The 14,311-nt window shown below is 37.7% G+C and overlaps 1 protein-coding gene across 2 annotated transcripts in view; it reads right to left on the minus strand.

Annotated features, from left to right (window-relative positions):
* Positions 1-14,311, minus strand: part of OXCT1 (3-oxoacid CoA-transferase 1) — a 186,345-nt gene that overhangs the window by 101,644 nt on the left and 70,390 nt on the right. For both annotated transcript variants that reach the window (XM_004388439.2, XM_023742498.1), the window contains one exon: positions 270-377. In XM_004388439.2, coding sequence (XP_004388496.1) covers positions 270-377 — 108 coding nt within the window. The remainder of the gene's footprint in view (positions 1-269; positions 378-14,311) is intronic.

Consider the following 14,311-nt stretch of genomic DNA (forward strand, 5'->3'; position numbering starts at 1 on the left):
ACGAGCTGCTCCTTGGGAACCCTGTGGGGCAGTTCTGCTCTGTTCTATAGGGCCACTATGAGTCAGAATCGACTCCACGGCAATGGGTTTGGTTTTTAGGAGCGCACATGGAGAAATTCCACTAAGATCCATAGCAAGACTTCCTCCTCAACCCTAACTCCATAATTCTGTATTATCTGGAATGGCCTCAGGGATACTTATCTCTGGTAACGTGGATTCATAAATGCTGTCAAATCCATAAATACGGGCAAATAAGCAAAGTCAATTACCTCAATTCTTTTCTCATATGCTTCTCCCTTTATAAGGCGATGTACATAAATCTTAGGAATATGGATGTCTTCTGGGGCAAAAGAGCCAATATCCACAATTTCTTCAACCTAGACAAAGTAAAATTAAAAAATAAAATCAGTTCATAAAAGGTTAAACTGAATATTTTTTTTTAAAGCAGAATATATGCATCTTCACCTCCAACTTAGACTGCATATACAAGTTATGTGTATATACATACTTACATATGTATACACATACGTATATGTACATATAGCTAGATATACAATGTGTATAAACATATATGTACATATATATCTATATACATATACGTGTATGTGTGTGGTGTGCGCGTGTATGAAATATGCTATCATACCCTCTAGACACAAAAGGGAAGAAATTCAAATGCGTATGTCTGAACAAAAAATACAGAGCATAAAGCTTCAGAACTTAATCTTTGCCTTAAAAAGTCTCAGTTACAAATTTATTGAGTAGTTTGTCAGGATAGCTGCTTGAACCTTCATAAATTGCAGCTCAACTACACAAAACTTGAAAGCATATTTTTTTCAGACCCGTATTTTCAAAATTAATGGGAAATTTATCATATCAAAGACAAAAATCTGTAACAACATCTGCTTGGTCAACTGAAGAGCCTTTTAAATATAGATACAAATGCTATTTGCAACAATTTTTAATTATTCTTGTTGTTAGCTTCCTAGGATCATGACAAAACTGCAATACCTGAAATAATTATACTTAAAGACAGTCCATTAATCTCGATATGGAAATTTCAAAATGGAAATGTTAACTAATAACTCTAATTAATTTAGTTAGAATTCAACATCATTCACAGAGCAAAAGGGCATTATATAACAATATAAAAGTCCCAAATCAGTCTATTATAAAATTCATATATTTTTTAAAAAGGACAAAAGAAAAAAAAATTTATTAATGTAAAAAAACCAAGATGAAAAGGATCAAGAATAGCTAAAGACAACATTTCTGTGGTCAAAGAATTAGCTTTCTGGTACCAAAAACAAAAACCAAAACAAAAAAAATCTTGATTGTGAGTTCTCAGCTGAATAGCACCATTTGCAACAAAGCAAATAACTACTTGCTTACATTAACTGACTTGTACAAGGAGAGCTGAATTCTAACTTGCCTCCTAAGCTATTAACTGAATTCTCCATCAGTTTCTGAGGTTGGGTTAGACAGTCCCCTTATGCTACTCTACTGCTTTATGTCTTCACTGAGTCCCTCCTACCATGAAAGAATACCAGGGTTTACAGGAGACATTTTAGTTATTATGCAATGTTCCCAAACAGCTGGAAAAAAAGACCAGGACATAATGGATAAAAGCTATCTTCTTTGATAAACAGCAGGATCTTGTCCAAAATTAAATAAAAACCCCAAAGGAAGAGTCAGTAAACGTGAGCATCGGAGTGGAGATTAATGGGTGGAAATGCAGAACTACATTCATCTGGGGATGTGCTGGGGGGAGGAAAGGGGAATCCTCATCACTGCGCTCTGCAACTTGCCCCTCCAAACCTCTCTTGCTCTGGTATTCTCCATCCGAGGTGGTGGCCAGGTGAAGAGGAGGTGGAGGTAGAAAGGGTGTTGATAACCTCTCCAGCTGACTGAAGATTTCAGTCATTAGGGCTCATTCACATCTTTACAATTGCTCAATTCTAGCCTTCTAAGAAGTTCTTGACTTTAAAAATGAGTTTATACATTAATGCACTATCGTGAGGATATATATGAAGACGTATTATTCATGAGAATATTAACCACAGCGTTCTTTATAATAATGAGTTGGAAACAACCTAAATCATCAACAATACGGGAAAAGTAAAATAAATACTGGGGCACCCGCGTGATGAGTTAATAGTGGCTCTCATAATATTTAATGGCACTGAGAAGTACTCAAAATTTAATGTTTCATAAAACTACAAAATTTTGTATAAATAAATATTTACATGTAGGAACTTTGGCACAATTATTTCTATAAACCAAAAAAACCCACTGCTGTAGAGTCAATTCTGACTCATAGTGACCCTATAGGACCAAGCAGAACTGCCCCATAGGGTTTCCAAGGAGCAGCTAATGGATTCGAACTGCCAACCTTTTTTTTGGTTAGCAGCCTAACAGTTAACCACTGCACTATACCTAGGAAAAACTGAAAGGAAATGCACTGAAATGCTAATATTTGTTTTTGTTTCTCTTTTACTTTCATAATCAAAAGGGGAGATCAGGTAAAGGAACAAATACTTTAAAAACAAAACGCAATAAGTACCAAGTAGGTAGTTTTAAGGACTATTGTTGTTATTGTTAGGTGCCATCAAGTCGGCTCCAACTCATAGTGACCCCATGTACAACAGAATGAAACACTGCCGGTCCTTTGCCAGCCTCACGATCATTGCTGTTTGATACAACTGTTGCAGCCACTGTGTCAATCTATCTCATTGAGAATATTCCTCTTTTTCACTGACGCTCTACTTTACCAAGCATGATGTCCTTCTCCAGGGATTGGTCCCTCCTGATAACATGTCCAAAGTACGTGAGGCAGTCTCACCATCCTCACTTCTAAGGAGCATTCTGGCTGTAGTTCTTCCGAAACAGATTTGTTCATTCTTCTGGCAGTCAATGGTATATTCAATATTTTTCACCAACACCATAATTCAAAGGCATCAATTCTTCTTTGGTCTTCCTTATTCATATGCATATGAGGTGACCGCAAACACCATGGCATTGGTCAGGCGCACCTTAGTCCTCCAAGTGACATCTTTGCTTTTAAACACTTTAAAGAGGTCTTTTGCAGCAAATTTGCCTAATGAAATACATCGTTTGATTTCTTGACTGCTGCTTCCATGGGCATTGACTGTAGATCCAAGTAAAATGAAATCCTTAACAACTTCAATATTTTCTCCATATATCATGATGTTGCTCCCACACGTCTGTCAGTTTGTCATACTGTGGGGACTTCCGGGTTGCTGTGATGCTGGAAGCTATGCCACCAGAATTCAGATATCAGCAGGGTCACCCATGGTGGACAGGTTCCAGCTGAGCTACCAGACTAAGACAGACTAGGAAGAAGGACCCAGCAGTCTACTTCTGAAAATAACTTGGCCAGTGAAAACTTTATGAATAGCAGAAGAAAATTGTCGGATATAGTGCTGGAGGATGAGCACCCCAGGTTGGAAGGCACTCAAAAGACAACTGGGGAAGAGTCGCCTCCTTAAAGTAAAGTCGACTTTAATGACGTGGATGGTGTCAAGCTTCCTAGATCTTTGTTTGCTGATGTGGCAAGACTCAAAATGAGAAGAAACAGCTGCAAACATCCATTAATAATCAGAACATGGAATGTACGAAGTATGAATCTAGGAAAACTGCAAATCGTCAAAAATGAAAGGGGATGCATAAACATTGATATTCTAGGCATTAGTGAGCTGAAATGGACTAGTATTGGCCATTCTGAATCAGACAACCACATGGTCTACTATGCCGGGAATGACAACTTGAAGAGGAGTGGCATTGCATTCATCGTCAAAAAGAACATTGCAAGATCTATCCTGAAAGTACAACGCTGTCAGTGATAGGATAATATCCATACGCCTACAAGGAAGACCGGTTAATACTATTATTCAAATTTATGCACCAACAACTAAGGCCAAAGATGAAGAAATTGAAGATTTTTACCAACTTCTTCAGTCTGAAATTGATCAAACATGCAATCAGGATGCACTGATAATTACTGGTGATTGGAATGCGAAAGTTGGAAACAAAGAAGAAGGATTCGTAGTTGGAAAATATGGCCTTGGTGATAAAAACGATGCCAGAGATCACATGATATAATTCTGCAAGACCAATGATTTCTTCATTGCAAACACCTTTTTTCACCAACATAAACGGTGACTATACATATGAACCTCAACAGATGGAATACACAGGAATCAGTTCAACTACATCTGTGGAAAGTGACCATGGAAAAGCTCAATATCATCAGTCAGAACAAAGCCAGGGGCTGACTTCAGAAAACACCATCAATTGCTCATATGCAAGTTCCAGCTGAAACTGAAGAAAATCAGAACAAGTCCACGAGAGCCAAAGTACGACCTTGAGTATATCCCACCTGAATTTAGAGACCATATCAAGAATAGATTGATGTGTCAAACACTAATGACCAAAGTTGTGGAATGACATCAAGGACATCATACATGAAGAAAGCAAGAGGTCATTAAAGACAGGAAAGAAAGAAAAGACCAAAATGGACTTCAGAAGAGTCTTTGAAACTTGCTTTTGAACATCAAATAGCTAAAGCACACGGAAGAAATGATGAAGTAAAAGAACTGAACAGAAGATTTCAAAGGGCAGCTTGAAAAGACAAAGTAAAGTATTATAATGACATGTGCAAAGAGCTGGAGATAGAAAACCAAAAGGGAAGAACACGCTTGGCATTCCTCAAGCTGAAAGAACTGAAGAAAAAATTCAAGCCTCGAGTTGCAATAGTGAAGGATTCTACAGGGAAAATATTAAACGACGCAGGAAGCATCAAAAGAAGATGGAAGGAATACACAGAGTCATTATACCAAAAAGAACTGGTCAGTGTTCAACCATTTCAAGAGGTAGCATATGATCAGGAACTGATGGTACTGAAGGAAGAAGTCCAAGCTGCACTGAAGGGACTGGCGAAAAACAAGGTTCCAGGAATTGACGGAATATCAATTGTATGTTTCAACAAACGGCTGCAGTGCCGGAAGTGCTCACTTGTCTAAGCCAAGAAACTTGGAAGACAGCTACCTGGCCAACCGACTGGAAGAGATACATATTTATGCCGATTCCCAAGAAAGGTGATCCAACCGAATGTGCAAATTATCAAACAATATCATTAACATCACACACAAGTAAAATTTTGCTGAAGATCATTTAAAAGCAGCTGCAGCAGTATGTCGACAGGGAACTGCCAGAAATTCAGGCCGGATTCAGAAGAGGACGCGGAACCAGGGATATCATTGCTGATGTCAGATGGATCTTGGCTGAAAGCAGAGAATACTAGAAAGATGTTTACCTGTGTTTTCTTAAATATACAAAGGCATTTGACTGTGTGGATCATAACAAATTATGGATAACCGTGTTAGCAATGGGAATTCCAGAACACTTAATTGTGCTCATGAGAAACCTGTACACAGATCAAGAGGCAGTTGTTCAGACAGAACAAAGGGATACCGTGTGGTTTAAAGTCAGGAAAGGTGTGCGCCAGGGTTGCATCCTTTCACCATACCTAGTCAATCTATATGCTGAGCAAATAATCTGAGAAGCTGGACTATATGAAGAAGAAAGGGGCATCAGGATTGGAGGAGGATTCATTAATAACCTGAGATATGCAGATGACACAACCTTGCTTGCCGAAAGTGAAGAGGACTTGAAGCACTTGCTGGTGAAGATCAAAGACCCCAGCCTTCAGTACAGATTACACCTCAACATAAAGAAAACAAAAATCCTCACAAATGGACCAATAAGCAACATCGTGATAAAGGGAGAAAAGACTGAAGTTGTCAAGGATTTCATTTTACTTGGATCCACAATCAATGCCCATGGAAGTAGCAGTCAAGAAATCAAAGGATGTATTGAATTGGGAAATCTGCTGCAAAAGACCTCTTTAAAGAGTTGAAAAGCAAAGATATCACCTTGAAGACTAAGGTGTGCCTGATCCAAGCCACAGTATTTTCAACTGTATCGTATGCATGCAAAAGCTGGACAATGAATAAGGAAGACCAAAGAAGAATTGATGCCTTTGAATTGTGGTGTTGGTGAAGAATATTGAATATACCATGGACTGCCAAAAGAACAAACAAATCTGTCTTGGAAGAAGTACAACCAGAATGCTCCTTAGAAGGAAGGATGGTGAAACTACGGCTTACATACTTTGGACATGTTGTCAGGAGGGATCAACCCCTGGAGAAGGACATCATGCTTGGTAACGTACAGGGTCCGCAAAAAAGAGGAAGACCCTCAACAAGATGGACTGACTCAGTGGCTGCAACAATGGGCTCAAGCATAAAAACGACTGCAAGCATGGTACAGGACCGGGCAGTGTTTTGTTCTGTGGTGCATAGGGTCACTATGAGTTGGAACCGACTTGACAGCATCTAACAACCACCACAACAACATGATATTGCTTATTGGTCCAGTTGTGAAGATTTTTGTTTTCTTTATGTTGAGGTGTAATCCGTACTGAAGGCTGTGGTCTTTGATCTTCATCAGTAAGTATTTCAAGTCCTCCTCACTTTCAGTAAACAAGGTTGTGTCATCTGCATAACGCAGGTTGTTAATGAGTTTTCCTCCAATTCTGATGTCACATTCTTCTTCATATAGTCTGGCTTCTCAGATTATTTGCTCAGCATACAGACTGAATAAATATGGTGAAAGGATACAAATATCTTTTCTGATTTTAAACCACGCACTATCCCCTTGTTCTGTTCAAACAACTGCCTCTTCATCTATGTACAGGTTCCTCATGAGCACAATTCGGTGTTCTGGAATTCCCATTCTTTGCAGTGTTATCCATAATTTGTTATGATCCACACAGTCGAATGCCTTTGCACAGTCAATAAAACACAGGTAAACATCTTTCTAGTATTCTCTGCTTTCAGCCAAGATCCATCTGACAATTTTTTTAGAAGTAGATCACCAGGATCTTCTTCTTAGTCTGTCTTAGTGTGGAAGCTCTACAGAAACCTGTCCACTATGGTTGACTCTGCTGGTATTTGAAATACCTGTGGCATAGCTTCCAGCATCACAGCAGCACACAAGCCACCAGAGTATGACAAACTGACAGATGACTGGTGGTTTCAAAAACTAGGAAATACAAAATTGTGGGAATCTGACACATTCCACAATTTGTTAGAAACGAACCAAGGCAGCAGGTTAAAAACAAAATAGAGAAAAACTATGGTATCTAAACTCTAAAAGCAGTTTATAACATTATGAAATAAATTAAAGAAACCCTTCGCCTATGTGTCAGAAGGTAATAATCTGAATTATATGCCTTCTCTAATGCTGCTCCAAAAGTTCAGGCCCTCAAATCTCTTGCTTGAATTATTACAGCAGCTTACTAACTGCTTTCATCCTTCAGTGGGTACAAGGAACATAACGGAGGCAGAAAAAAAAAAAAAAAAAAAATTAGTACTCCTCACTTCAACCAGAAACGTTGATGATAACCAATCACTTTTTTAGTCTGGTTCCACCAAAGAAAGTTTCAACAAAGACCACCACATCGAGACAAAGCTTCATTTCCAAAGGCAATTACATCATGCCTTTCACATGTTTCACAACACATAAAGTGAATAAAAGTATCCTGGAAAAACAGCTCTGATGAAAAGCAAGAACACAGTTAAACATAATCAGTTCTGTGCTTTGTCATCCTAATCTGAATGGTTTTCATAGTGTAGAAAATGCACGTGCAGTATTTGTCAAAACAATATCAACACTCAACAGTATTAAAAACTTCTATACAAAAAACAAAGCTTTCTCAGAGTTGGTTAGCAGAGTTAATAGCAAACGAAAATATTTGAAGCACAAACCAAAAGAAGAAAACATATGTTTGCAGACTATCTGTGAAAAAACTAAAAAAACTGAAGAGGCAGAACTATCTTAGTGCCAGTTGTTGAAGGCACTGAAGGCTTCTGTGTTGGTTTTGTGTGATCTTGTTAAAAAAAAAAAAAAAAAAAAAAAACATTAAGAAAGAACTGGTGGGGAAAAAAGCCCAATGAACAAAATGAGCTTGCTAGGGAAAAAGTAAAAATAAAAGATTGCAAAAGCACTCATTAAGGATGGCAAAATGGACCTTCTAAAATTAGAAGTGGATAAAATAGAAAATAAAGGACAAAGAAAAAGCAACAGGCACATCTAAGTGTCCTCAGACGAGAACAAGACTTGAGGCTTCTCTAATTAGTACTTGTCTTCAATCATTAGCAAAAAAATAGAGGCTAGGAAATGTTAATTGTTATTGATCTGAGCTTTGTTTTAAAAGATTGCTTTCTCTCCCTTGCACCTTTCCCGACTTTATAGCTCTGAAAAGTTTTATTTTAAAGCTTGGAGAAAGATAATAACTCATCCTTTGGTGACTAGGGATGGATTACCCAGTAAGTAAGGTACGCATAGGCTTAATTGTGCTTACTAAACTGTAGGGCACAATTTTATGTGGTGAAAACAGGTGAAATTGTGCCCCACAGATCAGTAAGTAAACACAATTAAACCCGTGTGTACCTTGCTTACTGTAAACCGGTGCATACCATGTTTACTAGTTAATCCGCCCCTGTTGGTGACAATGTTTGTGTTTTTACCTTGCAAACATTACATTATTTATGTCTCAGGTAAGGGAACAGAGGAGCTGCAAGGTAATAACTTCTTCATTTTTTTATTTTGTTTGAATGACAACTTCAATGCATTGTAGCCACAAAAAATGGGTTCAACCCTGAAGGTTGTCGGTGAAAAACGCCGCACATGGAAAAACTTCTGTGCTGTACAGAGTGAAGGCTGCTGTGGGGAGGGAGGAAGGGGAAGGGTCACATTCCAGATTTCGTCCTAAGTCATTTTAACTTTCAAAAGTTTGGGATAAATGGTCTTCTTTTGCCAAGAAATCAAAAAGCAGACAACTACAAGCAATAACGTCTAGAATCATCAGAAACACTAAGTAATCTCGAATTGGCGAAAAGCAGTGGAAGACTAGAAAAATGGAAGAGGGAAGAAATGAGCATCAATAGAAAAATTACCAGTTAGGTGCTGCACTCTGGACGCCAATTTAATGCAGAGGATGGGTAAAATGAAAAGGAAATGTAGATAAAGGGGAGATCAGTATGTAAGGCATCCTTCTCAAAAATCCAAGGGAGGTGCATACTTTCTTAAACTCCATGATAAGGAATAATATGATCAGTACAAAAAAGTAGGAGAAAAAGGCATGGAAGCAAAGGGCCAGGAACAAATGCACAAGTTTTAGATGTCTGTAGAGAAATATGCAAAGACTGAAAAAATGCGTGACTATCTATATGAATTTGGTATGTATGATTGTATAGTAATAATTGAAACCTGGTAGTTGGGCTCTCATTCCAGAATAAGGCAGAAGACATTCTGCAATGTCCAATGAAAATAAACTGGTAAAAAACTATGCTCTGACAAAAAAGTATGCACATACCTGGGAAGCCACACACTAGGGGATGAAATGTGGTAAAGAATATTTAAAGTGAGTTTATAAGGAGAAAGAAAATCACACTGATGACCATACAGTCAGACTGCTCACCAAATCAAAGATGTGGATGATATATATTTAAAAGAAATGACAAAAGTGGCTCAGAAATTAATGGTGATCTGATGAGAGTCATCAACTATTTGAACATCATCTGTTCACTGTATTCTGCTAATAAATTTTTGTACCGTCTTCTGACAATTTCTATCTTTCAGAATGAAAACTGTGAGGGAAACCATGATTCTGGACTTCTAACCCATATGGATAAACTGCTTGCCACAGTGGAAATGATGGAAATCTTGAGAGAAAGTGACAAGGTAAAATTAGAATTTGCAATAGACCAGACAAATTGAATTCTGGGCATACACAGAAATGTATCCTGGTCTCTGGAGAATCACAGTACATTTCAAAAAGCTCAGAGAAAAAATAAGCTGGATCACAAACTCGCAATGACAAATATGAGGGCTATAAGGCTCTCATAACCCCATTGTGACAATGTAAAAATGGGTCATCTGGATAAAAAGAATGGTATATAAAGAAATACGTATAGTAGGTATAAGCATGGATAGCAATATGTTGACCTCAGATTTTGAAAGGTCTCATACAAAACAGAAACAGACATGACCTCGGACAAATAGGGCAAATGTTAAAAGGTACAAACAAGATTAGAATGAGATGACGCTTGTCCAAAATGCTAAAGATGATGAAAGGGCGGTTTCTGGGGTGACTTTGTCGTTGCTGCTGCTGGGTAATTTGGAAATTATATTCACCACCTCCACCTTCTGAGACAGAAGACAGGAGAAAATAGAGGGGCTCAATTCCATTTCGCTCCTGAATTGCTCAACAGGTAGGACAATGGGGCAGGACTAATACAATCATGGAGGAATTGAATTTGAAGAAGAGAAACTCAGATTCTCCCAACTAATTCAGGCTGTAAACCCAGAAAAATTTATCTCAGAATTCTTAAGGAATCTGAAGATATGATCACAGATTCAGAATCAAGTGAAAAATGCCAGTGGTCTTAACACACAGAGAGGGGCAATGATATTCCTTTTCAAAATGGAGCAAGGTAGAACACAGAAAAGGAATCAGGCCTGGTGGTGCAACGGTTAAGTGCTCAGCTGCTAACTGAAGGTCAGCTGTTTGAACCCACTAGTGGCTCCATAGGAGAAAAGATCTGGCAATCTGCTCCCGTAAAGATTATAACCTAGTTCTTCCCTGTCCAACAGGATCTCTATGAGTCGGAAGTGACTTGATGGCACACAAAAAGAATACAGAAACTTCAGAACAGGAGCCTTAATCCTCAACGGTATTCTAGAATGTATTATTAAACAGATGGTCTGTAAGGCAATGAACAGAGGAAAGAATATTATTACACACCAGCACAAGTTTCCCCCCAAATCAATCCATGCCAAGTTAACTTCAATAATCTGCAGATCAGGTTAGTATATACATAGGCCAGGAGAGGAGTCCCTAGGTAGTGCAAATGTTTAAAGCACTCACCAACTAACCGAATGGTTGGAGGCTCGAGTCCACCCAGACACCTTGGAAAAAAGGTCTGGTGATCTACTTCTGAAAAGTCAGCTACTGAAAACCCAGTAGAGCACAGGTCTACTCTGACACACATGGGGTTGCCTTGAGTCAAGTGACTTAACAGCAACTGTAAAGGCCAGAAGAAAACCACTGTGTGATTTCACAAAACATCTGGCAAAGTCTCTCACATAAGAGTTTTACAGACATGTTGGAAAATGTGATTTGGATTCATTCATTTTAAATTAACAAATATACATTAAGCACCTGCGAGATATAGCAATGAAGAAAATAAACAACGTGCCTGCTCTGATGGGTAAACACAGTACAGCTAGGGAGCTAACGACCTGAAGAACCACAAAAGTATTTGTTGGTTTGACAAAGTCTTAAAAGTAAGTTTCTGGTACTGTGGTTTTTAACTTTTAAGGGAACACGTACTTCTTTAAGAATCTGATGAAAGCTACAAAGTCTATTTACACAAAATAATTTTTTACATAGAAAATCCTTCACATAAGTTTTCAGAGGATTGATCCATAGATACCCTCCTCTCCCCTTGGCCTGCTGGCCTCAGGATAGATCCCAGATTAGAAGAGACATCGCTGCTCTAATGGTTTGATGTCTTTGGTCCTATCCTGCACAACAATTTTATAGAGGCCTTAAATGAAGACACAGAGCACGCTCTGAGCTCATTATGGCTAAAAGGAAAGGGTCTGGGTGCCACTGGCAATTCTGAAAAGCTGCACTGCTGTCTGTCACAGAGGACAATCTCAGGCTCACTGCCTCCAAATATTTACCAAAAGTTTGGCTCAGAAAGACAATATTCAGGGAGTCCAACCACTATTTTAAGTGCTCCAAGAATAATATGTCCCACCAAGAATAATATCTTTGTACCATAGTTAACCTAGTTTTAATCAGTTTCTCTTTCTTGCAATCAAGTGAACTTTTTCTTGCAATTAAAACAGCATGCCTGAGATAAAATTTTGTCTGGTTTTAACAATAAGGGTAGTTGTACTTCACCTGATCATTAGTTTCCTTTTAAATTACACATACTATTAACTATATAAATTAGCACTTTGTTTTATTTGGCATCTTGTCGCTCATTCATGTTTGCTGTTACAGTATAATTTTTAATCCCAATCCTAGTTCCATTTTATATTCCCATTATTGCTTTTCTTTACAGCCCTACTTTCAATTGATGTTATCTTGCATATTTTCTATGTCTTGTAAGCTACCTTATATCATCTCTGGAATAAAATGGGTAAAAATTAAATAGCACATTTATCAAATTTGAGAATGATACAGGCCAGAAAGAATACATATACAAAGAAGATACAAAATGATCTTTACTGGTGAGGAAAACAAAATGGGCCAATATTAACTAAATAAAATTCAGCAGGGATCAAAGTTAATATTGTAAAATAAATACCTGGTCTAATATTTTTTTTAAAAAAAAGACATAAAGGGATTTATCTAATCACCAGCACAATGACTATCATGTGATAAAAAAGAAAAAAAAAAAAGTCAAACCCGTTACCATCGAGTTGACTCCGAGTCATAGCAACCCTATAGGACAGAACAGAACTGCCCCCATAGGGTTTCAAAGAAGCATCTTGTGGATTCTAACTGCCAAGCTCTTAACCACTGCGCCAACAGGGCTCCATCATGTGACAAGGATACCCAAAAACGCCAAAAGAATCTTCCTTGATGTCCAACCTCAGAGTTGGTGATAACCACTTTCAACCTGATGCCCCTCATTACAAAATAAAAACAGTTCTTCCTCCCCACAATGCCTCATCTAAAAACATGAGATGAGAGGGAAAATGCATGAAGCACTTTTAACTCCATAGAAGGAAAGCTTTACTTAAAATAACTCAATAAAACTATGACTAGCAGCAGGACTACTAGGATACATTGATTCAAATGAAATAGGAACATTATTTCGTGGACTACCCCAACAGTTTTTGTAACATGGAAGAATTTTTTTTTATAACAAACTGAAAAGCAGTTTATGCTAAGCATTATTTTCATTTCCATCGTCCCTAATACCAAGTTGAAACAGTCTAGTCCCTGCTGGTAATACTTCTTCATTTGACCAAAAATGCCCATCTTCATTAAGTATGCGAGTTAATAACATTCAGGCAGTGGTCTAAATATTCAAATTTTATTTGTCATATCTTTTTCTAAAAGGAAATTTTATTAGGACTGTAGCAAATCCTGAGAATTAAAATGAGTACATCCACCCAAAGGAATTAAAATACTTCTAACAGGTTCATTCGAAGCACCAGTCTTATCTATAATATAATAGCAAGGAAACAAATTACAACATTATCACATACGCCAAGGAAAACAGGAAGACATGACATAATCAATACAATTAAACCAGAAACATTTTTCAGTGAAGAGTGTTATGGAGAAACTGAAGACAAAAAAAGTTGGTGTTTGGTTTTAAAGGAGCAGAAAAACTGCCTGTGAGTGACGTCAACTGAAACTTTAAAACGTTCTTCTTCAAGCTTGCTTCCTTCGTTTTAGGGCTGTCAATCATCTCTGGAGCTTTTTATAATGCAAGGAGACAGTACTCACAATATAAACTGCAAAGTAGAATTGGATTACAACTCCAACATTTCCAGAACACAGTTAATGGCTGTTAATTCCAATAGAGACTGTGATTCAAATTTGGCATGTGAAAGACTCAACAATTTCTAAACTTAAAATCGCTTTCAGCATGTGCAACATCATACAGACTCTCTGACTTATTTCATCTTTTATATGCTCTCCATGTTTTCATTGCAACGAACATTAAGCAAAGCAGAATCCTACTTATTTAACCAAGAAAATTAAAATGCTATGTTTGTTTGTCCTGATTTAGCCCTGTAAGAAAGACATAAAATGAAAAAAAAAAAAAAAAACTTCAAAACAAAATACCCTCATTCCTCTCTCAGTAATTCAGTTTTTAAAACTAGATCTTAAAGTCCTAATGAAATGCAAACATACTCATCACCTTCTCAGTGTTTTCAGCATTAAAATCAAATGGTCTTTCCCTTAGAACAAATAGTGGAGACACAGCAAGCTTCATTTACTTTTCCCCTAGGCCTGGTTTTCACATGAAATTCTAGGACTGGCATCACTTGGTTCCAGTTTTTTTCAAAAAACTGAATCTCAACATCCAGCCATCAATAGAAACAGAGTCTAGGCCTAAGTCCAGGGCCTTCAATCACAACAATGGCTTGATGGCTGAAACCTACCACAAATAAAGCTGATCGAGGTAATGAATCC

Source organism: Trichechus manatus, unplaced genomic scaffold, assembly GCF_000243295.1.
Source record: "Trichechus manatus latirostris isolate Lorelei unplaced genomic scaffold, TriManLat1.0 scaffold00212, whole genome shotgun sequence".
NCBI classification, from domain to species: domain Eukaryota; kingdom Metazoa; phylum Chordata; class Mammalia; order Sirenia; family Trichechidae; genus Trichechus; species Trichechus manatus.